The 26,952-nt window shown below is 41.1% G+C and overlaps 1 protein-coding gene across 1 annotated transcript in view; it reads left to right on the top strand.

Moving 5' to 3' along the window:
• Positions 1–26,952, top strand: part of OTOG (otogelin) — a 275,602-nt gene that overhangs the window by 193,396 nt on the left and 55,254 nt on the right. The window contains exons 38-43 of the mRNA XM_033928785.1: positions 1,004–1,172; positions 4,936–5,081; positions 10,476–10,565; positions 12,547–12,730; positions 20,351–20,571; positions 25,353–25,491. Coding sequence (XP_033784676.1) covers positions 1,004–1,172; positions 4,936–5,081; positions 10,476–10,565; positions 12,547–12,730; positions 20,351–20,571; positions 25,353–25,491 — 949 coding nt within the window. The remainder of the gene's footprint in view (positions 1–1,003; positions 1,173–4,935; positions 5,082–10,475; positions 10,566–12,546; positions 12,731–20,350; positions 20,572–25,352; positions 25,492–26,952) is intronic.

Raw genomic sequence — 26,952 nt, 5'->3', positions numbered from 1 at the left:
TCCACAACCCAAAACCTTTAATACCAAATATTGTACTGTATAAAGTAAAAACATATTACGGTAACCTGCACTTTACTTTTGAAAGAATCGTGGCTGGTGTGAGGGAGACGAGAGAGAGAGGAGAGGATGAGGGTTATTGTGTAGGACAACTTTCACAAGACCTCGCTCGTTTCGAAGAGTCACTACACTCCTGCAGCGTCAGAGAGAGAGAAGAACCATCAGCTCAGCTGCCATGCGCGTATACTGTACGCACTCGTTTTGCAAGATCTTGTTCGTGTATCAAGTTAAAATTTAATAAAACATTTTGCTCATCTTGCAAAACACGTGCACACTAAGTTACTCGCAATCCAAGGTTTTACTGTATGTCTATCTAGCACTTTTTCTAAAACTGCTACTTAAATGTAAATGTGGATTTAAACTTGTAGATCTGCTTTTTACACATATGTCTAAGATTCCTAAAGTTTGCTCCAGTATACTTGCAAGCTTTATAGTAGTAAGAAAAGACAGTGGAATCGAGAGAGTTCAGACAATAGCTTGTCTCTCCAGCAGGTCCTTTTGCTAGTTCTGAATAGCCCTAATGAATATGCATGATAAAGATTTGCATATAATGGAGGAGACAGGCATGCAAATCTGCTCCATGCATATTCATTAGGGCTGGCCTGAAAACCTGACTGGCTGGTGGTCCTCCAGGACGTGGCTGGGAACCACTGGGGTAAAGCTTCAGTTAACTTGAACCCGAAAAACTGATGTTTGTATAATTTTCAGTGTCTTAGCACGACTACGCATGCTAACTTCAATCACATTGCTATCTATGCATGTATTTGATTGTCATATTTGTTCTACTGCATTGTATATACTTTGTACTATGTAAAATAGTAGGTAAATATAATTGTCATATGTTTCACATGCAAAAGACCCCCAAGCTTCCCTGTCTAGCAGTGTGACACGCTTTTGTGCATTTAAAAAAGAATTGTAAAATCGCATTCTCCGAAATATTTTTCAGCCAGTAACAGACAGTGAATGCATTAAGCACATTTGCCTCGATGGTCAACTCATCCAAATTAACAAGTCACAGAACTGTCCTTACAATGCAACTCCACCCAGATGCGGACTTCTCGGATTTGCAGTTCGAATGAATGGAGATATATGCTGCCCGCAGTGGGAGTGCACATGTAAGTGAGGTGATAACGTGGAAACTAGATGAAGCTAGTGAACAAGGGAAAGGTCAAAATATGAACGTCCAACTGCAGTTTCAGAAGGGGAAGGAATGTCTATGAACGTCCATGGTATTAAAATCTTTTTTACAGAATAGACCTCTTTTCATTGTTGATGAGTAGCCATAAGTTCAGTGCAGTGATTACCAAAGGATCCAGGTCCAAATCTTACTTTAGTTCTTGTGATTTTTTAAATTATTATTATTGTGAGCCATCCAGGAGCAGAACAATACATATTCTACCTGAATGTATAAGAAACCAATATCAGCCAGGGCTTGCATAAGGCCTCCACATGTTTAATTAGCCCTGGATATTCATTACCAGTGGCTGACATTGACCAGCATTGAATACTTAGGACTAATTACATAAGAACATAAGAATAGCCTTACTGGGTCAGAGCAATGGTCCATCAAACTTAGTAGCCCGTTCTCATGGTGGCCAATCCAGGTCCCTAGTACCTGGCCAAAACCCAAGGAGTAGCAACATTCCATGATACCGATCCAGGGCAAGCAGTGGCTTCCCCCATGTCTTTCTCAATAACAGACTATGGTCTTTTCCTCCAGGAACTTGTCCAAACTTTTCTTAAAACCAGCTACGCTATCCACTCTTACCACAACCTCTGGCAATGCGTTCCAGAGCTTAACTATTCCCTGAGTGAAAAAAATATGTCTTCTCCTATTGGTTTTAAAAGTATTCCCCTATAACTTTATTGAGTCTCCCCTAGTCTTTGTAATTTTTGATGGAGTGAAAACCCAATCCATTTGTACCCATTCTATTACACTGCAGCAGTCAATGCTGGCTGCCTCATGCTGTATATCGACTGGACGCCTCTATAAGTCTATACAAGCAGGTTATACTTAAACTTTATTAGTTTTTAAACACCACCAAATTCTTATATTGCAGCAAGAACACATTGTTAACAGAACTTAAATCATTCCTTTCCCCTCACCTTCTCTGCCTAAGTAAAAAAATATAGCAGATTATAAATGATAATACTCATATATGAAATAAAATCAGCATAGTGTTTAAATGAAAATTCCATGGGGTATCATTTACTGAGAGCACATGGTATTTATATAGGACCCATTGCATAAAATAGGCTCAGTAGTAGGTAGTGCATTATAGGCTTCAGCATATGTTTGTAGTGAAAGATACCTATATATAAGGTTATTTTCACATAAGGGGAAATCATAAATGTGCGTATATAAATGTCCTCTTATAAAATTCTGACTGGCAAGTGCAATGACATAATGGTGCCAGTAGATCTATACCGGGGCAAAGTTTAGATGGAGCGTAGACGGAGGTTACATTGAGCTCTTAATTAACGAAGCTCCAGAATTCATTGAACCAACAGCTCAGCGAAATCGAAGACTTCATGAATGTGCCAAGGACACTCTGAACACAAATTAACATTAACTTAAAAATAAATGCCTGTTATATTAATGTGTTTTCTAAGGCCATACTAAGGAGGGAATTCATCATGGGGTGCTATGGCCATCTTAGCATTTAAGTGCATGCTAATCATTAGCATGCACTAAATCAGTTAGCACACGCTAAATCTGTTAACACTCCTTTTGTGCGCTCCCCACCTCTATACACTCCTTCCCCGTCCCTTGCTGCCGCGTTTTGAAAAGTCATCCGGACCACCGGACATGTCCTCCAAAAGGAGGACGTGTATGGGGGGAAATCCGGACGTCTGGTAACCCCAGATTAATAGGCTTACTTGGCACTTAACACCTCATAACTGACGTTAATTGGACTTAATTGAAAATTAGACACACAACTCACAAAGTGTAATTCTACGAAAAGTAGGCACATCGTCCAAAGCGTGTAATTTAAAGATGGGCGCGTTTTTGAAATGGCACCTGCTTGTGAACCATTGTGGCCCAAATTCTGTAACCGGCACCTATTTCGGAGGTGCCCAACTAGATCGGTGCCTATCTAAATTGAATAACAAGCCCAATTAAGCTTTTTAATCAGCAATAATTGAAACTTAGGCGCCTATCAAGAAAGAGCGATTCGGTAACAAGGCGCCTCTAAAAATTTAGGTGACCTTCAAAAAAATTGGTGCCATGCATGTTAGGTGTGGGCGGGGCTACGTGTCAGGCGCCTTGTTACAGAATTACTGCTCTTAAGTGTGCTTAAGCGCTCGCATGGGCGCCTAGAGCTCGCCTATTTATTGGGCGCCTCTGAAATAGGTGCTGCTCAGTGTGATTCACTAAAGAGCACCCAATTTTACTTGAATCACGCTGAACGGTGCCTAATTCGGTGCCTAACTTTTGGGCGCTTCTTATAGAATTTGCCCTTGTGTGCCTAACTTAGGCCCAGGCATTTAGGTCAAGAAAACCCTGGCATAAATATGGCTTGCCTAAAAGTTAGCCCTTTGCCCTGATCCAGCCAAACAAGTAAGCTCTTCCCCCAGCATTCCGTTGGAAAAATCAATATGCTTGCTTTTAAATATTATCAGAAGTAGGAGATCAACTGCTTTTACACCTAAGCAGCCTATAATAGGAGCCCTTGCCCCGATCCAACCAGGCATGTGAGCTCCTCCCCCTATATCCCGTTTAAGAGATCAATCTACCTGCTTTAAATATCAGCAGCAGTAGAAAAACAACTGCTTTTACATACAAGCAGCAGCGAGACCTACCGCAACCACCAAGAGCCCACAGACCCGATCCTGCCAGGAGTGTGAACTCCTCCCCCTGCAGTCCATTGGAGAGATCAATCTGCCTGCTTTTAAATATCAGCAGCAGTGGAGATCAACTGCTTTTACACCTAAGCAGCAACAAGACCAGCCACAACCACCGAGAGCACACAGACCCGATCCTACCAAGAGTGTGAACTCTTCCCCCCATGCAATCCGCTAAGAAGATCGACTGTCGGCTCCGGGCGGCTTTCCCGCAGAGGAGAGAATCCTGCATTCACCGTGGGCCTCATCTGGGGCAGCCTCCTTGGAGCGGCTGGGGCACGAGCAGTGTGTCTGGGAGGGAATGCATGGATGGGAGAACATCGCAGGGGAGGAGACATAGGCATCCTGGGACTGTCTGCCAAGTCTCTTCCCTGAAGAAGCCCTTTCTGGAAACGTCAATCGCTCCTCCTAAACTTACTTGCTCCACTTCATCACTGACGCTGAAACCGTGGATTGAAGACAAAGTTTTATTTTATTTTTCTTTCCAGCTTATGATTTATCTTTAATCTTATCTATTGTTTTGCCTTTTGTCTTTGTTTTGTTCTATTTCTATCATTTAAATTTCTCCAGAATTCTACTGTTCAACGGCTCCCCCTTCTGCTTCTATTCCTTTCTCTCCTCTCTTCTACCTTCCAAAGTATTTAGATCAATGCTGTCTTGTTAAAATGTTTATTTTATTTTTATTTTTCCTCTAACTCTACTTTTCACTTCTCTATTACCCTCCAGGTACTTTAGTTAGATTGTGAGCCTTCGGGACAGTAAGGGAATTTTTCAAGTACCTTTCTTATTTCTAATCTTAATGTATATTTTCTGTAAACCGCTTAGAACCTAACGGATGTAGCGGTATATAAGAAATAAATTACATTACATTACATTACACTAAGTGTGATTCTATAGAGTGCACCTAACTTTTATAGAATCGTGCTTAGCGCCACACTAGACGCCTTAGTGTTTGGAATACAGTAGTTTTTTGAGTTGTGCTTTTTTCACTTGCTCATATGACAATGTTAGTAAATTTCATGTCTCTGTCAGGTCGCTGTTCATTTCTTTCCGATCTGAGTTTTGTTACCTTTGATGGGAACCATATGGCTCTGTTTAAAGAAGCACCTTACATAGTTAGCCAGAATCAAGACGAAACCATAACCATCCACGTTCTTGACTGCAGAAACATAAACATGGTAAGAATGCCTGCATTGTTCCCATGCGAAAGAACTTACGGTTCTTCCATAATGACAACAAAAACCTAATTTCAGCTATGTGCCTGGTATAAAACTGAGATGACTCCTCCCGCCATCTTCTCTGCACCTACACCCATCCCCTCCTTCGTCGTCCCCCTCCTGCTGCGGGTACATGCCCCTTCCCCCCTGTACCTCTTTAATGTTCCCGGTGCGAGCAGCAACCCTAACCTGCTGCTTGCACCAGCGTTGGCTCTTCCTCTGACATCACTTCCTAGGCTTGAGTCTAGGAAATGAAGTCAGAGGAAGAGTCGATGCTGACGCGAGTAGAGGTTAGGGTTGCTGCTCGTGCCAGGAACATTAAAGAGGTATGGGAGGGAAGGGAAGGGGTGTGAGCATGCAGTAGGGGGGGGGGACAGGGAAGGAGTGGGGGTGGAGGGAAGGATGGGTGCTGGTGCCCCCGCCAAGATGGCACCAGGGGGCGGACCACCCTCCCCCCCCTTACTATGCCACTGGTTTGGACTACTTTATGGTATGTAGTTAAGCAGTTTGGAGTAAATTTTCTATATATTCTATATATGTCCTTTCGGGCCTTGATTACTGCAATTTATTTCTTTTAGGCATACCTGTGTCAACACTGTGTGCTTTGCAGGTTGCACAAAATTTGATGTCAGGACGCTTTTCAAACTGGGGAAGCGTGAACATGTGTCAGAATACTATATAAAATTGTATTGGCTTAAACTGGAGTACAGAATACGTTATAAACTGCTGCTGATGGTCTATCTTTGCGTGCATGGATTAGCGCCCAAGTGCCTAGTATTCTGCCATATGTTCCACTTAAAAAGTTGAGCTTTGTGGATCGTCCTGACCTATATATTCCAATGGTCAAGCAATCGAGGCTGAAAGTGTCTAGGGCAAGTATGTTTTCTTGTGTAGGCCCCCGAGCATGGAATGAAAACCTGAATAATTTTAAGAGATTATTGAAGAGGTATCTATTCTGTAAAATGAACTATAAGAACTTAGTGCTCTGTTGCATAGTTGAGCGCTGGTCACTTATATGTTTTCTTATTATCCGTACTTAGTTTATTGTGTATGTATTGTTGTTTTTACTACTGTGTATGTCTTTGTCGTGACCCGCTTTTGTATACAGCGGGATACAAATGAATAAACTATAAACTATATGTCGCCCAAAAATTTGACACTGAAAAGGTTGTGGTCTAGCCTAATTCTATAAACTTCCGGAGTTAGGTGCAGTTTATAGAATCATGCATAGCCCCGTTTATGCGACTAATTTTTAAGTGCAGGCATTTATGCCCATGAAAACCAGGCCTAAATGCCTGCACCTAAATTGTATGCAGATCGGGGATATTCTATAACCCCGCCTCCCCTACCCACGCCCCCTTTTGAGATCTGTGTATTAGGATTTAAGCGCACTACTTTATAGAATACACTTTAAAAAGTTGTGTATGTAAATTGTAATTAGTGGCAATTAGTGCCAACAATTACTTGGCAATTGGCAATTATCAGCACTGATTGGATAGCTGGACAATTATGTTGCACACTTAAATTGGCAAGGCACACTGATTTGTGTGCACACCATTGGCCACAGTATACTGAAACAGAGGGGGGGGGGGTCTGTCTAATCTTTAATTTCAGGATTTCTGGATCACTGACACTAAGGGCTCCTTTTATGAAGGTGCGCTAGAGGTTTTAGCGCACGCTAACCCCGCGCCACACGAAAAGTACTAACGCAAGCTGTATGGCGGTGTTAGCGTGTAGCACACGCTAAAACCGCTAGCGCACCTTTGTAAAAGGAGCCCTAAGAGTTATTTCTCAGCTTACTTATATGTCTGGTTTGAAGAGATGCCTTGAAATTGATGACATCGAAATAGATAAATTTAGAATCCGATTTCAGCCTTTTTCATTAGGCCCCTTTCTCAAGCATCTCCAAGCAGCACGTTTTGCTCTCACAGCCTACCAAAACCATGTGTGGGGGCAATAGGCATCATCGTAGCTTTTCTCCTCTGCTCGGGATTAAAGGAGGGGAGTTATCAAGTTTCAATCTTATTTGAGTCTTGATATACCGCTTTTATAGGCAAAGCGGTTTCCAATTTATGCAAAATATAAAAAAGTTTAAAATATAATATAAAGGGAACAGATTCACAGTTACAATACAGATGCAACTTGATACACATGGGCAGATGGGGATGATACATTGCATAAAATAAAAGAGGAGGCAAAAAACAAAAGGAAAAAAAGGATTCTTTAATGTAAAGCCTGACGTCTGAGGTTTTGAATAAAAAATTAAGTATAAATCTCAAAAGCATCTCTGAAAAGAAACGTCTTAAGATTAGATTTAAAATTATTGAGATTTTTTTCTCGTCTCAAGGTCAGAGGTAAAGCATTCCACAGTGTAGGAGCGGTTACAGAGAAGATTGTTTGGCGGACTGAAAGAACCGCTAAAAGATTGTTGGGAAGAGCGTAGTGTCCTATGTGAATCATATGGGATTAACATCCTATCTATAAAGGATGGAATGTAATTAGATTGAACTTTAAAAGTAAGAAGTAGTATTTTGAAAGTAATCCTATGTGAAATGAGCTTTTCTGAGGAATGGTGTTACATGGTCAAATTTTTTAGCGTTAAAAATAATTTTTACAGCAGTGTTCTGAATGATTTGTAATCTCCTGATCTCCTTTTGAGCGATGCCGTGGTAAAGTGAGTTACAATAATCTAAAGTTGAAATTACTAAAGAATGGATAAGAATATTGATTGAATTCGTATTAAGTAGTGATTTGAGAGATCTGATCATTTTTAGTTTGAAGAAACATTTTTGTACCACAGAGCTGATCTGAGATTTAAATGTCCAGGATCACTCCTAGAATTTTAATGTTTGGTACAAATTCAATTGGGATTGAGGAGATACATATTGGGGAGACAAGGGTTTCATATTGTTCCTGAGAAAAAAGCATACATTTGTTTTCTGGTATATTAAGAGAAAGAAGATTTTGATAGAGCCAGTAAGGCACAAGATTTAATTTTTGATAAGGATTTCGGCATGATTGTCGTTTTGGACTGGGTGGATTAGTTGAATGTCATCCGCGTAGGCATAAACTGTGAATCCTACAGATTGGGCGACAGTTAACAATGGTGCAAGAAACAAATTAAATAACATGGGTGAGAGAATGGACCCTTGTGGTATCCCTGAATCTTGGTAACATGGCTTTCAGGAAGAGTTTTGAAAGTGGACTTGATATTCTGTCAGAAAGGTAAGAGTCAAACCATTTGAGAGTAACTCCAGAGATTCCTAGTGTTTCAAGACGGTTTAAGAGAAGCGTATGATCAATTGTGTCGAAGGCGAAGGCTGAAATCAGGAGAACCGATTTTCTTTGATCCAAATAATTTATTATTCTAGTGTTAACCCAGTTATTCGTACTAATAACTAGTGCCCAAATTCTAATGTTACGCACCTATTTCGGAGGTGCCCAACTAGATAGGCACCTATTATTTTATTATAATTAGTGTTAATTGTCCTGTTTGCTTGATTTTTATTTTAACCTAATTTTTAACTAAATGTAAATCTCATTGGATTTGGATTTTGCGATCAAATCAAATATTTTAAATAAACTTGAAACTTAAAAAAAATTAACAAGCTCAATTAAGCTTTTTAATCAGCAATAATTGAAACTTAGGCGCCTATCAAGAAAAGCGATTCCGCAATAAGGCACCTCTAAAAATTTAGGCGGCCTTCAAAAAAATAGGCGCTATGTATGTTAGGCATGGGCGTGACTATGTGTTAGGCGCCTTGTTACAGAATCACTGCCCTTAAGCGTGCTTAGTAGAGAATGACAGGGTGACAAAATTCATCACCGTTCCCGTCCCCGTGGATAACTGCGGGAAATAATCCCATGTCATTTTCTAGTGTCTATTTCAACCCAGTCCTTCTACACCAGCATTCTTCAAAGCAAAGCTTGTGGGTCAGTGGTTGTGGCCATTCATACTCTGATTCTTATGGGAGCCAAGGATAATGAAGCCATTGTGACATCACTGATGTGATTGGCTCTTAGGCACTGGTGGAATGAGGCATTATGACATCACAATATCTGCTCTGGATACCAGAAACTGTCATTCTGTAGTGTCTATTTCAACCTCAGTCCTTCTACACCAGCATTCTTCAAAGCAAAGCTTGTGGGTCAGTGGTTGTGGCCATTCATACTCTGATTCTTATGTGAGCCAAGGATAATGAAGCCATTGTGACATCACTGATGTGATTGGTTCTTAGGCTCTGGTGGAATGAGGCATTATGACATCACAATATCTGCTCTGGAATGTTGCTGCTCAATCTCAGCATTCTTCAAAGCAAAGCTTGAGGGTCAGTGGTTGTGGCCATTCATACTCTGATTCTTCCCTCTCTCCTTAAAGAATGACATGAAGATGGTTTCCCGCGGTTATCCGCGGGGATGGGAACGGTGATGAATTTTGTCACCGTGTCATTCTCTAGTGCTTAGGTGCTCATATAGGCGCCTAACTTTTAGTTGTGCCTAGAGCTGACCTGTTTGTTGGACGCCTCCAAAATAGGTGATGCTCTGCGTGATTCATTAAACAGTACCCAATTTTACTTGAATCGCGCTGAACAGTGCCTACGGTAGCTCCTAACTTTTGGGCGCTTCTTATAGAATTTGCCCTTAGGTGTCTTTGCATCAAATGGAACCCCCCAGGCTGAAATAGCATGAGTTATGGCATAGTAAGGGGGGAGAGGTGGGGGTTTGTTATGCCCCGGGCGCCATTTCGTGGGGGCGCCGGCACCTATACTCCTCTCCGCCCCCCCTGCTAAGCACATGTGCCCCTTCCCTTCCCTCATACCTCTTTAATTTTCCCGGTGCGAGCAGCGTCACAAACTTGCTGCACACATCAGTGTCGGCTGTCTTTGACATCACTTCCAGGTCCCACACCTAGGAAGTGATGTCAGAAGGATAGCAGACACGATGCGAGCTGCAAGTTCATGATGCTGCTCACACCAGGAAAATTAAAGTGGTACGGGGGAAGAGAAGGGGGGGATTGCATGTGGTGGGGGGGGGCAGAGAAGAGAGTGTTGGATGGGCACCACTCACCCTCGCTACTCCACTGGGTAAAATAACTCAACTTAAGTTTAGCACCTGTTGATAACGTCCCCTCTAAGTATATTACCCAAATGGTTGCACCCATCTGTTGGGTAGAAGACCAAATGTTGAGTCTCTTGTGCTTCACCGAAGATAATGCTGCCACTGACAGAAATGTACCATTTTGTTCAAAAATAAATTCTTTACTATTAAAAATATTTGAAAGCTATAAAGAGAGTATATAAAAGGAACTGCAGATCTGTCAAATTTAATTTCATGGTTTGCTTGCTTTCTCTATAGGGGTACATGAATTCCATCCCATTGTGTCTGGCAATGCTGAATTTAACCCATCTCTCCAATCAAATTATTATAGATCGTATACACAGACGAGTAAGATTTACATCTATGTTACTTTTTCATTTGCCTATCTAGTAATGCTTTTCCGGGGAAGCTTAACAATGACAGTAAACGTAGAGACAGCCTTAAACATTTTTGCTGTCATCTAAACATCCCTAGTTGCTGTTTTCCAGATCCTCAGTGACATTACTTAGGGCTCAATACATCTCACTACCCTAAGCTTTATGTATCTTATTCGTCACTGGATCTGAAGTTTAAACTCATGTCAAGAGCATAGATTTACTGCTATTTTTTGTTTTCATTAATTTACTTTACTTTTTGTTATAAGTAAGTGTTTAACAAATACTTAGCTTAAAGCTTAGTGTCTCTGGCTAGGGATTCTGGTGACGACATGTTTCGCATGAGCAGCTTTTTCAAGGCTTGACCCCTAACAAGTAAACCGCCAGTGTCTGTGACCCCTTGAGCCTCAGAAATTTCTGAGCATACACGCGACACATCAGCACAACTGAGCCAATGGTTCTTCTCTCTCTGACGCTGCGGGAGTGTAGCGATTGTTCTAAACGAGTGAGATCTTGCAATACAAGTACATACAGTACTGTATTCTTTATTAAAGTTATTGGGTTGTGGAATGAATCGTCTGAGTTTCCATTATTTCTTGTGGGGAAATTTGCTTTGATATACAAGTGTTTTGGATTACAAGCATGGTTTTGGAACAAATTATGCTCGTAAACCAAGGTTTTACATATAACATAAAACTCACTTGTATATCCAAATGGTGACCTTTCTCATGAGATTGAGAAAATTCAGGAATTATATAATCTAGTGAAGATAAAAAAAAAGTAATAAGGTCCATTTTATCTGAAGACTCTTCCTCTAAATGTAAATTAATATCACCAAATACAAGACTATAGGAAGAAGAAATAGAATTATGAAATACAAATTCTTGGAAATCGTTCCATGCCTTCGACCAGCTTCCAGGGGGGACATAAAATAAGATACAAGAGAGGGAATCTGATAAATCTTTTCTACTTATTCTGCAGGATATTATCTCTAGAGAATTAGGGCTCCTTTTACTAAGGTTCGCTAGCGTTTTTAGCACGTGCTTTAGTGCACACTAGCTGAAAAATTACCACCTGCTTACAATTATCCTGCAGAATAATAGCAAGCCCTCCTCCTCTCTTGTTCTCTCTACAAAGAGGAAGAATTTTATAACCAGAAGGTAATAAGACCCTTATTACCCAGAAGGTAATAATAGGATCCTTATTTGAGAGGAGCCAAGTTTCTGTAATAAACAGGCAAGCAAGTTGTTTACTTTTAATCCAATCATTAATTAGGACTACTTTGTTCCTAACTGATCTGGAAATCTCTGAAAATTTAGAACAAATAAAAGCATTTGAGTTACTAGATTTAAGCCGTCTTGGCCTTCCATAAATATTACGTGACTTACGAAAGTTATTATGAACACATGTTTCTATGGGAAAAGGCCCTTGCTGGAATTGCGTCAATGTACTAAATGAATACAGAGAAGTATCCCATCTAGATAATCTATGAATAGGACAGATTGGAATTTGTTCAAAAGGCAAAGTATTAACATCTCTCAGCCTACTGTATAAAAGATACAAAAGTAAAATCAATAAAGCATGCATTTTGCTGTACATCCAAGATAAAAATTGATCAGTATAGGCTTAAAATAGTCCTCAATAACCAGCATCTATAGTAGACATCCTATGATAGAATCCCCCCTTTTAATACAGTTTGGTTAAATTATAAACACATGGTTTTTATTTTACATTGATTGAGTTGACCTTGAGATGTTACAGTGTATGCCTTTTCAATTCTTTGCTCATAGTAGGCTTGTGAATCATTCAGCCTTTGACATCCATTAATGGGGTCAGCGGAGGATAGGAAAATAAAGTTAGTGTCGGATTGCTTTCTACTGTGCAATATACTGCAAAACTCTTACAAATATTTTATGAATTGCATCATCGATGGTGTAAATTTTACTTCATTTTAGGTAACTGTAAATTCCAAACAAGCTTGGCCTACGGTTATAAAGCACGGCTACAAGGTTGTAGATACCGGTAACATGTATGTAATTGACACACCAACAAATGTCAGAATTCAGTGGTTTCACAGCACAGGCTTGATGGTCATTCATTCCAATGCAACCAGTAAATCAGCCGCCACTGGACTTTGTGGTAAGTGCTCACTCTTGCTCAGATACTTCTGCCTGATAGAAAAGTGAAGCTACTCTGGCTTGTGTAATATTGTTTGATGACTGACATTGATCAGAGGTGTAAATAATGCACTTCTCCCTCCATATCCACGGGGGTTAGGGGCAGAGCTGGTCCGCGAACATTAAAAAACTGCAAATGATATTCGGGCCGGCTCTGACCCACACCCCATTCCCCCTGGTATCCCTTAAGCCTTAACTTGTGGGCTGGCGGGTTTTCGGGGCAGGAGTGATCTTCCTACGCTCCTGCCTTGAGCAGATCACTCATAGGAAATGGCTGCCATGAGCTCCCGACGTAGTCTTGAGAGACTACGGGAGCTCACGGCAGCCATTTCCTATGAGTGATCTGCATGGGCAGGAGCGAAGGAAGATCACTTCTGCCCCGAAAACCCGCCAGACCACAAGGTAAGGCTTAAGGGGGGGGGGGGGGTCTAAGAGGGCTTAAAAATAGCCCAAAAAATGAAAATGGATCTAAAAAAAAAAAAAAATCGCAAATAACAGAATCTGCGGATGCTGAAACTGCGTATTCGGAGGGAGAAGTGTACATACAATTGCATGCAGTGGAGTAATAAGGGGGGAGGGTGGTCCACCCCAGGTGCTATCTTGGTGAGGGTGCACCCCCCGCTCCTTCCCTGCCCCCTATTGCCACGCGTGCACGCCGCTTCACTTCCCCCATACCTATGTAACGTGCCTGACGCGAGCAGCAACCCCCAACCTGATGTCGAAACAGCGTTGGCTCTTCCTCTGACGTTGCTTCTTGGACTCACTCCTAGAAAGTGACGTCAGAGGAAGAGCCAATGCTGGTGTTGACAGCAGGGAAGGGAAGCAGTGAACGCGTGGTAGGAGGGGCAGGGAAGAAGCATGTAGAGGTGGGGGCGGAGAAATAGGATGGGGAGGGACGCCACTGATTGCATATGTTTCTATCATAGCTTAATAAATCCTAGGTCTTTATTCTTTGGTGCTAACCGCAATATTCAGTAGCAATTAACCAGTTAAGTGTGGCTGAATATTAGCGGCTAGCACCAACCAAACAATTTAACCAATCAGCAGCAAACTAAATTGCTTTGAATATCGGGCCCTTCTCTATATTATCAAGGCACCTAAATAATGATTTGTTTCTAGTCCACCTCTGGGAGGTATTTTATCTTAAAGAATTTCTCCTGCATGTACTGCCTCCATTGCAAGCAAATCTCTCTCATGAATATTCATTATGGATATCCTGAAAACCTGATTGGCTGGGAAGACCGCAGGGAAGGTTTGGAAACTACTGTGATAGAGCAGGGGTGGCCAACTCTGGTCCTCGAGGGCCGGAATCCAGTCAGGTCTTCAGGATTTCCTCAATGAATATGCATGAGATCTATTTGTATGCACTGCTTTCAATGCCTATTCATTGGGGAAATCCTGAAGACTCGACTGGATTCCGGCCCTTGAGGACCATTGTTGTCCACCCATGTGATAGAGCAACTCCTTTGCTGGTTGCTTTACACTGGCTTCCTGTTGAAGCACAATATTATTTTAAAATGTGTTTCTTTATATTTAGAAATTCTACAGGGTTAAGCACCAAGATATTTGATCTAACACAGGGGTGTCAAAGTCCCTCCCTCGAGGGCCACAATTCAGTCATGTTTTCAGGATTTCCCCAATGAATATGCATCAGATCTATTTGCATGCACTGCTTTCATTGTATGCTAATAGATGCATATTCATTGGGGAAATCCTGAAAACCCGACTGGATTGCAGCCCTCGAGGAGGGACTTTGACACCCCTGAGTAGCAAATTGAGTTACATTCATTATAGTCAAAGGACTCTTTAACCCTTCCCTATCCTTCAGTGAGATCGCTAAGATTCAAGAAATATCACACTGCCAGCTTTGTATTTCAAGCTGTATGATGCTGGAATATTCTTCTGTTTTGTGTTAGAAATGTAGTGTGTTATCTAAAATATCCAATGCTAGTGAAGATTTTGTCATTTCATAAATGTTTAAGTTAAAACATAATTTGTTTTAATATTTGTAATTTGCTGGAAATGGCTAGCATCTTTTTTTTTTTTTTTTTAATTATGATTGGCACAGAGCCTGTGTTGGTTTGCAGTAGCCTATTTTTACAGGTAATACCGATGGAAATGGATTTGTAAATTGTTCCGCCTCTGACAATTTGATGACAAGATTAAAGGGTCCTTTTACTAAAGTGTGCAAATTAATTTAGCATGCGCTAACGATTAGCACATGCTAAGTGCTATGACAACCCATAGAAATATAATGGACCTCTTCGCATTTCAAGTGCACTAATCATTAGTGTGTGCTAAATTAGGCCTAGATTCATGAACCTGCCCGATCTGGGCAGGTCCAACGAATTCACAGAATGGAAACATTCAAATGAGGGCACTCAGAGGAACACCCTCATCTGGCCTACATGGATCGCTATGGTGTGATCTTAATGTAGGTGGTCTGCTCATGCGTCAAGACCCCTGCGAACTGCGAGGTTTTTAAAAATTTTTTTTAACTTTTGAAGCCCAGCGAAGCCCGTGGTTTTAACCCGCTTTAAACCTGCGGGTTAAAACCACGGGCTCGTAGAGCGGGGCACAGCAGGGCAGCATTTGGGGCAAGTAGGCAGGAGACAGACGGGGCAGAGCAGGGCATGCAGAGAGCAGGATAGTCGGAAAGACGTTTACGACTGGTCCCCAGCAGTCGCTTCTTGTGTTGATCGGCCAGCACAAAATTTCTTTGGTGAATCGCATCCCTGTCTACTTTGCATGCGTTTCCCCTCATTTGCATGCACGGATTGGAAGCGGATCGCAGGAGAGGTAAATGAATCAGGCAGATGGGAAATTTGGTCGTAAAGGGGTCTAGCCCTTAGTTAGCTCACCTTAGTAAAAGGACCCCTAAGGCTGTCTAAAGAGAAGTTGCATCTGAAAATGCATATTTATCAAACTGCTATTGCTTCTTTGCATTTGTTATTTTATTCTTTCCATTACTAGTTCTCAAGCCAGTTCCTCAGATGGCCTGGCCAGTTTTGTTTTTCATGAACATGCATGCAGTACATTAGAATACATCTCCTCTATTGCATGCAAATTCATGCTATCCTGATAACTAGGCTGGCCAGTTAGGTCCCTGGAACAGGGTTTCCATTCCACTCTTCTGTATCTCCATTTCTCCAAATCATTCCTGATGCTGTGTGGTCGATTTAGCATGGTGACATGACATTCTCTGACCTTTTCCATTTGGAAACTACTTAGTCCTATTTAAAAGCTGTGTGCCACGTTGTCAGAAATGAAATATTTAAAGTGTAGAATAGAAATGACAGTTCCTCATTAAATCAAGTGGTACAGACAGAAAAAGCAGATGTGGATACAATGTATTGCAACAAATAACCTTTGCAGTCAAAAAAGGTCAGTTATAGATTTAGCATCGGAATCATTCTAAAAGAAATGCTATCTGTGGGGTTAAATTTAGTATGGCATTTATTTCCCAGAAATGAGAGACTGTTGAACCAATCTACTTACAAATGTCTATGCAAAATGAGCTCAGAGGTTCAGCTGAATAAGTAAACTAAATTTAGGCTATGTGCCAGGCTCTCCAATGAAGCCATGACACATTATATACTATTCTCTGGTATATTTGTCCTTGGAGGAGATATTATTGTAGGCTGATGGATCATTTGAGCAATTGATCTGTATGTCTTCAATTTGAATTACATAGTAACATAGTAGATGACGGCAGATAACGACCCGAATGGTCCATCCAGTCTGCCCAACCTGATTCGATTTAATTTTTTTAAATAATTTTTTTCTTCTTAGCTATTTCTGGGTAAGAATCCAAAGCTCTACTTGGGTTCCAACTGCTGAAATCTCCGTCAAAGCTCACTCCAGCCCATCTATACCCTCCCAGCCATTGAAGCCCTCCCTAGCCCATCCTCAACCAAAAGGCCATACACAGACACATACCATGAAAGTCTGGCCAGTACTGGCCTTAGTTCTTCAATATTTACTATTATTTTCTGATTCTAGATCCTCTGTGTTCATCTCATGCTTTTTTGAACTCCATCACCGTTTTCCTCTCCACCACCTCTCTTGGGAGCGCATTCCAGGCATCCACCATCCTCTCCGTAAAGAAGAATTTCCTTACATTGCTCTTGAGTCTCCCACCCCTCAACCTCAAATTATGTCCTATGGTTTCACCATTTTCCTTTCTCTTGAAAAGATTTTGTTCTACGTTAATACCTTTCAAGTATTTGAACGTCTGAATCATATCTCTCCTGTCCCTCCTTTCTTCTAGGGTATACATATTCAGGGCTTCCAGTCTCTCCTCATACATCTTCTGGCGCAAGCCTCCTATCATTTTCGTTGCCCTCCTCTGGACCGCTTCAAGTCTTCTTTCGTCCTTCGCCAGATATGGTCTCCAAAACTGTGTTACAGAGGACTATCTAAGTGTGTGTGTGTGTGTGTGGGGGGGGGGTCAGGGGATCAGGGGTCCTCACTCACCAGTGCTGGACATGTACCTTTGGGCAGCAGGAAGAGCAAGTGGGCTCCAGGTCCCAAAAGGCACTGAGCCTCTGCACTGGGAGAATGATGCAGTCCGGCTGAAATAGAGGATGGGACTCAGCTTTGTGGGGAGTTAATCAGTGAGATTCAAGAGCAATGTTAGGAAATTCTACTTTACGGAGAGGGTGGTGGATGTCTGGAATGCGCTCCCGACAGAGGTGGTGGAGAGGAAAATGGTGACGTAGTTCAAAAAAGCGTGGGATCTAGAATCAGAAAATAATAGTAAATATTGAACTAAGGCCAGTACTGGGCAGACTTGCATGGTCTGTGTCTGTATATGGCCTTTTGGTTGAGGATGGGCTGGGGAGGGCTTCAATGGCTGGAGGGTGTAGATGGGCTGGAGTGAGCTTTGACAGAGACTTCAGCAATTGGAACCCAAGCACAGTATCAGGTAGAGCTTTGGATTCTTGTCCAGAAACAGCTAAGAAGAAATTTTTTTTAAAATTGAATCAGGTTGGGCAGACTGGATGGACCATTCGGGTCTTTATCTGCCTTCATCTACTATGTTACTACGAGGTCCCCATGGGAGGAGAGGTCCCTGAGGAAGAGACCTCCCTGAGCAGAGAAAGCTCAGAGGTAAAACATTTCCCTATCCTTGGGTTGCTACAGAACCCTGGGAAGACCCCTGGAATTGCAAGTGGGATTGTCCAAGTGAGATAACAGAGCTGGGGTAAGGTAAGCCAGTATTTTGGGATGACTAAACTGTTGGGGCTTGGCAGAGACTGACCTCAGCCATAGACTGGAGTTTATAAGTATATGAAAACAAGAGACCTAGTCTGTTGGAATAACCTGATATCATATGAAGTGAGACTTGGCACATCTTTAATCAACCCATCAAAGTATATTTTTCTGTACTGTCCTCCTCCCACCTGCTTTGGAATTATATTTCCTTAGTACTGCATACAAAATCATTGTTCACTAAAATTAAGTCAGTGCTGAAAAGCTCTCTCTTTCAGAAGGCTCACACTGATCAGTGGTCTCGGGAGACAGCATGGAGTATGCTGACAAACTCATTCTTTTGCTCTACATTCTTTCCTTTATTAAAAGCCCAACCTATTGGAATAACCGACTAAATCAATCCTCCTCAACCAGACACAGAAGAACCCACTCGCTATTCTCTCATCCATCATCCAAAAATGTCAAACGAAAAAAGCTTTATGACAACCTAATAGCCTCCAAAGCAGCTAAACTGGACAGACAAATCGCCACCCTGTTATCTTCAACTACAAACTACAACACCTTCAAGAGAGATACTAAAACCATACTCTTCAAAAAACACATAAAACCTATCCAGAACGACTAATCCCAACCCAACATCCAACACTCTCTATACCCTTAGTACTCTCTAATATTCTTCTATTTACCTAATGTTATCTAAAACCACATAATTCATCCCATTCTTATCTCCTAAAGACTTCTACTTCCAGTTGGTAACTCTTTACCCAACCTTTTTTTTATTTTTTTATTTTATTACCTTAAAAATTTTATATCATCGCTTATTCTATTCTTTCAAATTTTGAATGTAATTCTTGTTTTTAGTTTGAATGTAATCCGCCTTGAACCGCAAGGTAATGGCGGAATAGAAATCACTAATGTAATGTAAAATGGTATTCCTTTTCCTCCTAATTATTATTGTTTAATTTTGTAAATTGCCCTGTTATGCCTCCAGCAAGGACATTAGGTTCAAATAAACCATAAACTAGGGTGAAAGGCTGCAATCACCAAATTGAATATGGCTGTATCTACGGGCAAGAGCAAATGAGCATTACTCCTGTTCCAATTGACCCCCCCACCACCACTTGACCACAAAAGATTAAAGTAGGCTTAGAGGGGCGCTATTCTCTCTGAGAGGGAGTCCTCCAACTAAAGTCCTACCAGTGGGTGGTGCTGTTTCAGTATCACATTTTCAATAAGTGAGGCTCAAGCAAGCTCTGCAGGAGTCCAGAGAACATGCTTGTCCTTAGCAACTGAAAATACATTATTGAAACACCACTTCCCATTGGCAGCAATGCAGTTGGATGACTTTCGCTCAGCTTAGAAGGAACAGTGCTCAGGGGACCTATGGAGAGTGGTGGAAGGGGTTTTTTTTATAGTGAAGGGGAATTGTAAGGGGCAGTTACATTAAGGGGGGGGGGAAGTTGAAGAGGGAGCTTGAACCATGGGTGAATGGACCTATCATTGGCAAACAAAATTCTGCCCATTTTCATTAGCCAACAGCAGGAAATGTCAGAGGGAATGTTCTTGACATTTCCTTTATAGAAAAAAGAGAAGGAACAGAAACCCCACATAAAATCAAACAGAAGAAAAACAAGTGGGGAGTGGGATAGAACATGTCAACCTTGAGCCAAATGATCGTTATTTCCTCAAATTATAATACATATAAAACCACGTAGATAAAAAGTCCCATAAATGAAATGTCCTATGTAGGAGGGATCCAATAGATCAGTGGTTCCCAACCCTGTCCTGGAGGACCAGCAGGCCAATCGGGTTTTCAGGCTAGCCCTAATGAATTTGCATGAGAGAGATTTGCATATAATGGAAGTGAGAGGCATGCAAATCTGCTCCATGCATATTTATTAGGGCTATCCTGAAAACCCGATTGGCCTGGTGGTCCTTCAGGACAGGGTTGGGAACCACTACAATAGATGACCCGACACAGTCCATGTTTCGGCCTGCCTCAGGGGGTTGATTATGGGTCCACTAGGTGTCACTCCAGTGCTGGGAATACAAGCTTTAAAAATAAAACCTGAAACGTCTGCTGGACTCAGAAGTAATCGTAGAAGAATCAAACCCAGTTTACACAAAAGTCTCCTGATAAAATTGCTATGTGGTTTTATATTTATTATTATAATCGTTTTTCTCAAGGTCCCACTCCCCGTTTGACATTTCCTTTGTCATTGTTACAAATAATAACTGCCTATCCCTAGTACACACATATTGCATTTTTTTTCATGACAGATTAGTTATGAAAATTTCTAACTTAATGCTGGTCATCAAATTAATTCCTTCACATTAGGTTAACAATTTTTATTTCTGTCATGTGCAGGGTTTTGTGATAGAAACTTAACAAATGATCTGATGCTACCCAATGGAATTATTTTAAGCAACACTGATGATCCTACAACTTTTATGGACAGTTGGCAGGTGCCTTCAACTTTAAAATATATCGGAGAGGAGCGACACCTTGATGTTAACTGCTCCGTCGTGGACTGTTCTGAGTGCTTGAGCATGGTGTCAAACCAGTCTTTCAGCAGCTGCCATTCCTATGTATGTTGCCTCTTAGCGCTACCCAATATCCCAACTGTTTTTGCTATCAGTGCTCTAGTATACCATATATACTCGATTATAAACCGATCTGAAAATAAACCGAGGTACCCTTTTTCCCCCCCAAAAGGAAGAAAAAAGGTTGACTCGAATATAAACTGGTGGTTTATATTCATGTACCGGTGAAGAGCAGAAACGACCGCTCATCCCTTCCTTGGTATCCTGCTTGCCGGCTCTGCAGCCAAAGAGCCAGCCAATCCGTCTCCCCTTCCTGGAACAGCCCACCTTCCCAGACCCACTGCAGCCCTGCAGTACTGCCCTGGTGATCAGTCTGCCCCCTTCCCAGAGCCACCGTGGGCTTCCAGTACTGCCTTAGTGATCCAGTGGAGTGAAGAACCAGAGTTGTCTTCAATCCCTCCCTCCCGGCGACTTTGTGCAACTAGCCTGCCTCTCCCCTTCCCTCCCCTCCCAGTCACCCTGCAGGTCTACCTTAAGTCTCTGGTGGTCCAGCGGTGAGGCAGGGCAGGGTAAGCTCCTGCCTGGCAATCTCCTTAGTGAAAAAATGACTGCTGTAAGACCCTGTGGCAAACTTCGTGAGACTTGTGGCAGTCATTTTTTCACTATGAAGACTGCCGGGCAGGAGCGTAAAGGGATCACTCCTGCCCCACCTCACCGCTGGACCACTGCAGGTGGACTGGGAGGGGAGGGAATGGAAGGGGTGGGCTAGTTGCATAAAGTCGCCGGGAGGGAGGGATTGATGGTAGCTCCGGCTCCCCGCACCACTGGACTATAAGGGCAGTACTAGAAGCCCGTGATAGGTGCAGGATGGGGTTAGCTCAAATATAAATTGAGACCCCCATTTTTGGGCCATTTTTTTGGCCTAGAAATCTTGGTTTATATTCGAGTATATACGGTAATGCTGTTTACATTACACAAAAGTTACAAATTCTACCTACAAATAATCTGTGGCTTGAACCAAGCTTTCCCTGGTTCAAGAAGATGCTTAAAACCTGCTTTTGTTTGATTTTGAGGATTAAGCTTCATTAAACTTATCTGCTAATCCAATTCACAATCATTTTAAACCAGCTTGTGGTGAAGACAACTGTTGAAAACAAGTGACTTTCTATAGCCTCATTTTGATTAAATGATATTGATTGAAAATAACAGCCTGTTGATGAGTAAATATTCTTTTGTATAGAACAAAAATCAAATAAAAATTTGTGGTTCTATGTATTATATACCAAAATCCAAAAATACCACGCACAATACAAAACAACTAAGTGGGAAAAATTTTTTACAATCAAGATCTTTACCGGAGCAGAGGCCTCAGACTTATTCAAGTTCAAGTTTCAAGTTTTATTATAAATGTGATTGATCGCTTATTCAAAATTCTAAGCGATGTACACATCAATAAAGTTACAAAAATTTTGGGGGGCAACAAAACAAACGAAGAACTATTGAGCTAATTTTACCCACTACGGGTCTTTTTTTGAACCGAAGTTGAAAAGCTCATGTTCACTTCATCATTCCAAGTTCCACCCTACCACCTACTTACTTATAAAAAAATACTTCATTTTATTTAATATTCTATTATTTATTTCATTTAAATTTAATCTTTTGCTACAAGAAATTTATTTTTATAAAAAACCTGAATTATTCCATGTGGTATAATTAACACACAATTATTCCCACAAGTTGCCTTGCAATGAATCGTGGTCACTTTCCAAACAAAACTTTTCTTCAAATACTATCATTTTACTGCTTCGGCTATTTTAGTATTTCACTTATCTTGTAGCTTTATGCATTTTAGATGCTGACAGAGCTGTACTATCACAACTGCTTCATTTATTCAGTTCACCTGGGATAATTCTGGTTTTTTATAAAAATAAATTTATTGTAGAAAAAGATTAAATTTAAATGAATAAATAATAGAACATTAAATAAAATGAAGTATTTTTTTATAAGTAAGTAGGTGGTAGGGTGGAACTCGGACCGATGAGGTGAACTTCGGTTCAAAAAAAGACCTGTAGTGGGTAAATTTAGCTCAATACGTCTGAGGCCCCTGCTCCGGTAAAGATCTTGAGTGTAAAAAAAAATTTCCCACTTAGTAATTTTGTATTGTACGTGGTACTTTTGGATTTTGATGAGTAAAAATTGACATATGAAGGGCAGTTCTAAAAATGCAAGCCTGCATTTACATGCAAAGTGCACACACATATATGCAGTGAGAAGTGTCACTTATGCATGCAAACACCCTAGGTCTCCAGCCTTTTCCAGTGAAAGGGTTGCATTGTGAATACGAGAATGCTCTGAGGGCCACCAAAAGATTTCAAGCTTACACGTACTACTGCTAATTTTGAAAAACTGCCTTGAGCTGCTTGTTCAGACATTAAAAATTAATGCTAATATTAATGATACAATACTTCAAGGATATATTTAAAAAAAAACAACTTACTTTATTTTGGATTACCAACAATAGCATATTCCATAAACGAGACACCCGAGTAACATAAGAGATAATTTGCAGTTCCTATATTGTGTGCAAGATTGAAATTAATGCATTTACAGGATTTGAAGAGCATTTCAGCCAACTGTTTGAGGACCACAATGGAGGACTTGGGGAGCCATATGCATTGGAGACCACTGCCCTATGTATTATTCTATAAGTGCATGCATAAGTGACATAACAGTTACCTGCAAGGAGGGTGTACATGTGGGTGGAGCATAGGCATATCTCTCACTTATGCACATAGATTGCAGAATATTCTAAGTATGTCTGCCCTTGCTTCATTTACATATCCTGTTCTTCCAGCTCTATGGCTGGTGTAACTGCAGGCATGTAAATTCTAGGGACACCGATGCTGACAAACATTGGTACAAATGAAATGTAGATGCCATTATAGATTACAGGACACTTCCTGTACCGCATTGGCATGCCTTAAAGGATACACCCACTTATAGAACTGCTCCCGAACTGTATTTATACGCACACCCTTTGCTGCATTTAGATGCCCGCTGTTATACCATGTCAAGCCACTGTTCCTTCTAAGCTGAGCAGAAGTTCTCTGACCAGTAAGGGGGTGGTCCTTCAATATTATGTTTTCAATTACTAGGGACAGGCAGTCTTGCAGCGCCTACCTGTCCTTCATTACTGAAAACCTAATAGTGAAACAGCACCCTCCACTGGCAGAACTGTTGGTGGAGGACTCCTGCTCAGCTTAGAGCAGTGGTTCTCAACCCTGTCCTGGGGACCTCCCAGTCAGTCGGGTTTTCAAGATATCCCTAATGAATATGCATGAGAGAGATTTGCATATAATGGAAATGACAGGTATGCAAATCTCTCTCATGCATATTCATTAGGGATATGTTGAAAACCCAACTGGCTGGCGGGTCCCCTGGACAGGGTTGAGAACCACTGGCTTAGACGGAACAGTGTCTAGGACCAGTGAAACTGTGGCTGCTTAGATTCTAGGCACCAATGCCAGGTTGTGTTTGTATTCTATAATTGAATCTGGGCACTGAGATGTCTTATACAATAGGATTTCACTTCACAGCATCGTGACACAAAAGCAGGTGCCCACTTGTAGAATAACCCCCCTCCCCCAATATTGTCCTGACCAAAGAAGGAGGTTTTGGCCAATAAAGGCCGGATTCAGTAAATGGTACCAAAAAATAAAGATCACACTCGGGGTTGATCACTCTTTATAAAATAGCACTTAGGGCTCCTTTTACTAAGGTGTGCTAGTGTTTTTAGCGCATGCAGGATTTTAGCATGCGCTAAACCCGTGCTACGCTTCTAGAACTAACGCCAGCTCAATGCTGGCGTTAAGGTCTAGCGCGCGTGGCATTTTAGTGCGTGCTATTCTGCGTGTTAAGGCCCTAACGCACCTTTGTAAAAAGAATCCTTAGCGTAGATACCCAACTTTGGGTGCGAGGATTTGCCCCCAATAAAACCTGGTGTAAATTCTGTCATGCAAGTCGGACATGTATCCCCTGCATTCTGCAATACCACACTCAAAGATTCAGCATGCCCCTTCCATGGTCATGCCCCCTTTTGTGCCCATCATTATAGAATGGCACACAGGTATATGCATGCACAGACCTTAATTGGTGCCAATTAACCTCAATAATTTTAACCAATCAAATTGTGCTTGCATCTCTGGATCATACCCCAAATTGGGCAACCTTTACAGAAACCGGGGGTAAATATATTGTTAGTCCAATCAAAAGGTATCACTTTATTACCCGTTTTTTAAATTATTTATTAATATAAATTCTATTCCGAAAAACTCTTAAAACATTTGACTTAATTGCAATTTGTATTTTTTAAAGAAACATCTGATACTTATGATGCTATTTATTGTTTGTCCAGCCTTTTCTTATTGTAAATCGCCTTGAACTGACGGTTTGGCGGTATATAAGAATAAATTATTTTTATAAGCTTGACAATTACCAAGTTTATATATTATTTATATACTACCTATCAATGAAGATTGTCTAAATGGATTTTACATTCAGGTACTAAAGCATTTTTCCCTATCTGTCTAAGTGGGCTCACACTCTACCTAATGTACCTGGAGCAATGGAAGGTTGTGACTTGCCCAGGGTCACAAGGAGCAGCATTAGGATTGAACCCACAACCTCAGGGTGCAGAGTCTGCAGCTCTAACCACTAGGCCACGCCCTTCCCTTTCAATCTCTAAGTACCTTTAAAGATTTATATACTGAGTTACACAGATGCATTTATTTTCATATTTTGTTTTAAACAAAACCCATTTTTTACAGGTTCCACCCGAATTGTTTTGTGAACTGTGGGCCCGGGATGCAGAGTATGTTCGGAATCCGTGCACTGCACTGACTTCATATATGACCATGTGCCATAGGTTCAATGTCTGCATTGCGTGGAGAAGTTCTGAATACTGCCGTAAGTGTCTTATCACAGAGGCAAAATTCGTATTGTTGCTATTGCTACCTATGGAAATTGTAAATTCTTTTTTTCTTTTCTCTGTTCTATTAATGTGTTTGCTGTATTCCTGGTATTTGGCATTGTTGTAAACCACCCAGATGGCTTACCCTTTTGTTAAACATGATAACAGGGAGGTGGTTGTAAACTACAGGCTAATTAGTTTTATTTCAGGGTGGGAAATTTGATGGGGGATCTTCCTGAAGGAAAAGATAGTGAACCGTTCATTTATTTCTTTGGATTGCAAGGATGGAGTATTTTGAATTTCAAGAAGGAGACAGTTCCAGTTGAATGAGCCTTCCTGAGAATCTAAAGTCATAGGCACCGTACAACCTCTCCCTGAACACAATGATGGAATTTGTTCAACATTAGGGCTCAGTCCTACAGCACCCAAAGGCCTGTCTCCAATTCAGTAGACTGAGAGATCTAAGATAGCAGAATTTTACTATTTGAGTAATCAAATGCTCAGCAGTAAAGATTCAGTACAAAAAAAAATGCATAGTCATACATTTGGAGTATAGAAATCAAAGAGGTGATATGTATTGGAGGGTAAGAATAGATAATAAGTTAACTTATCACCCACAAATTTCTGCAGTAGTCAAAAACTGTTTCTACAAGTTACAAATGATAAGATCCCTGGCAACTATTCTGGACCAACAATCTTTAAATATTCTTATTCACTCAATCATTATTTCAAAAATAGACTACTGCAACTCGTTATACAAAGAAAGATATCAGACGCCTTCAATGAATCCAAAAATCTGCCCTGGAAGCCCTGAATATGTATACCCTAGAGGAAAGGAGAGACAGGGGAGATATGATTCAGACGTTCAAATACTTGAAGGGTATTAATGTAGAACATAATCTTTTACAGAGAAAGGAAAATGGTAAAACCAGAGGACATAATTTGAGGTTGAGGGGTGGTAGATTCAGGGGCAATGTTAGGAAATTCTACTTTACGGAGAGGGTAGTGGATGCCTGGAATGCGCTCCCGAGAGAGGTGGTGGAGAGTAAAACTGTGACTGAGTTCAAAGAAGCGTGGGATGAACACAGAGGATTTAGAATCAGAAAATAAGATTAAATATTGAACTAAGGCCAGTACTGGGCAGACTTGCACGGTCTGTGTCTGTGTATGGCCGTTTGGTGGAGGATGGGCTGGGGAGGGCTTAACGGAGATTTCGGCAGTAGGAACCCAAGCACAGTACCGGGTAGAGCTTTGGATTCTTGCCCAGAAATAGCTAAGAAAAAAATTAATAAATTTAAATTGAATCAGGTTGGGCAGACTGGATGGACCATTCAGGTCTTTATCTGCCGTCATCTACTATGTTACTATGTTACATAAAAGTCATAACTAATTCCAAGAAATATGACCATATCACCTCTCTATTAAAAAAAAGCCCATTGGCTTCCAATTCCCCATAG

Source organism: Geotrypetes seraphini, chromosome 19 (assembly GCF_902459505.1).
Source record: "Geotrypetes seraphini chromosome 19, aGeoSer1.1, whole genome shotgun sequence".
NCBI lineage: Eukaryota > Metazoa > Chordata > Amphibia > Gymnophiona > Dermophiidae > Geotrypetes > Geotrypetes seraphini.
This window is presented reverse-complemented; position numbering and strand designations above follow the sequence as displayed.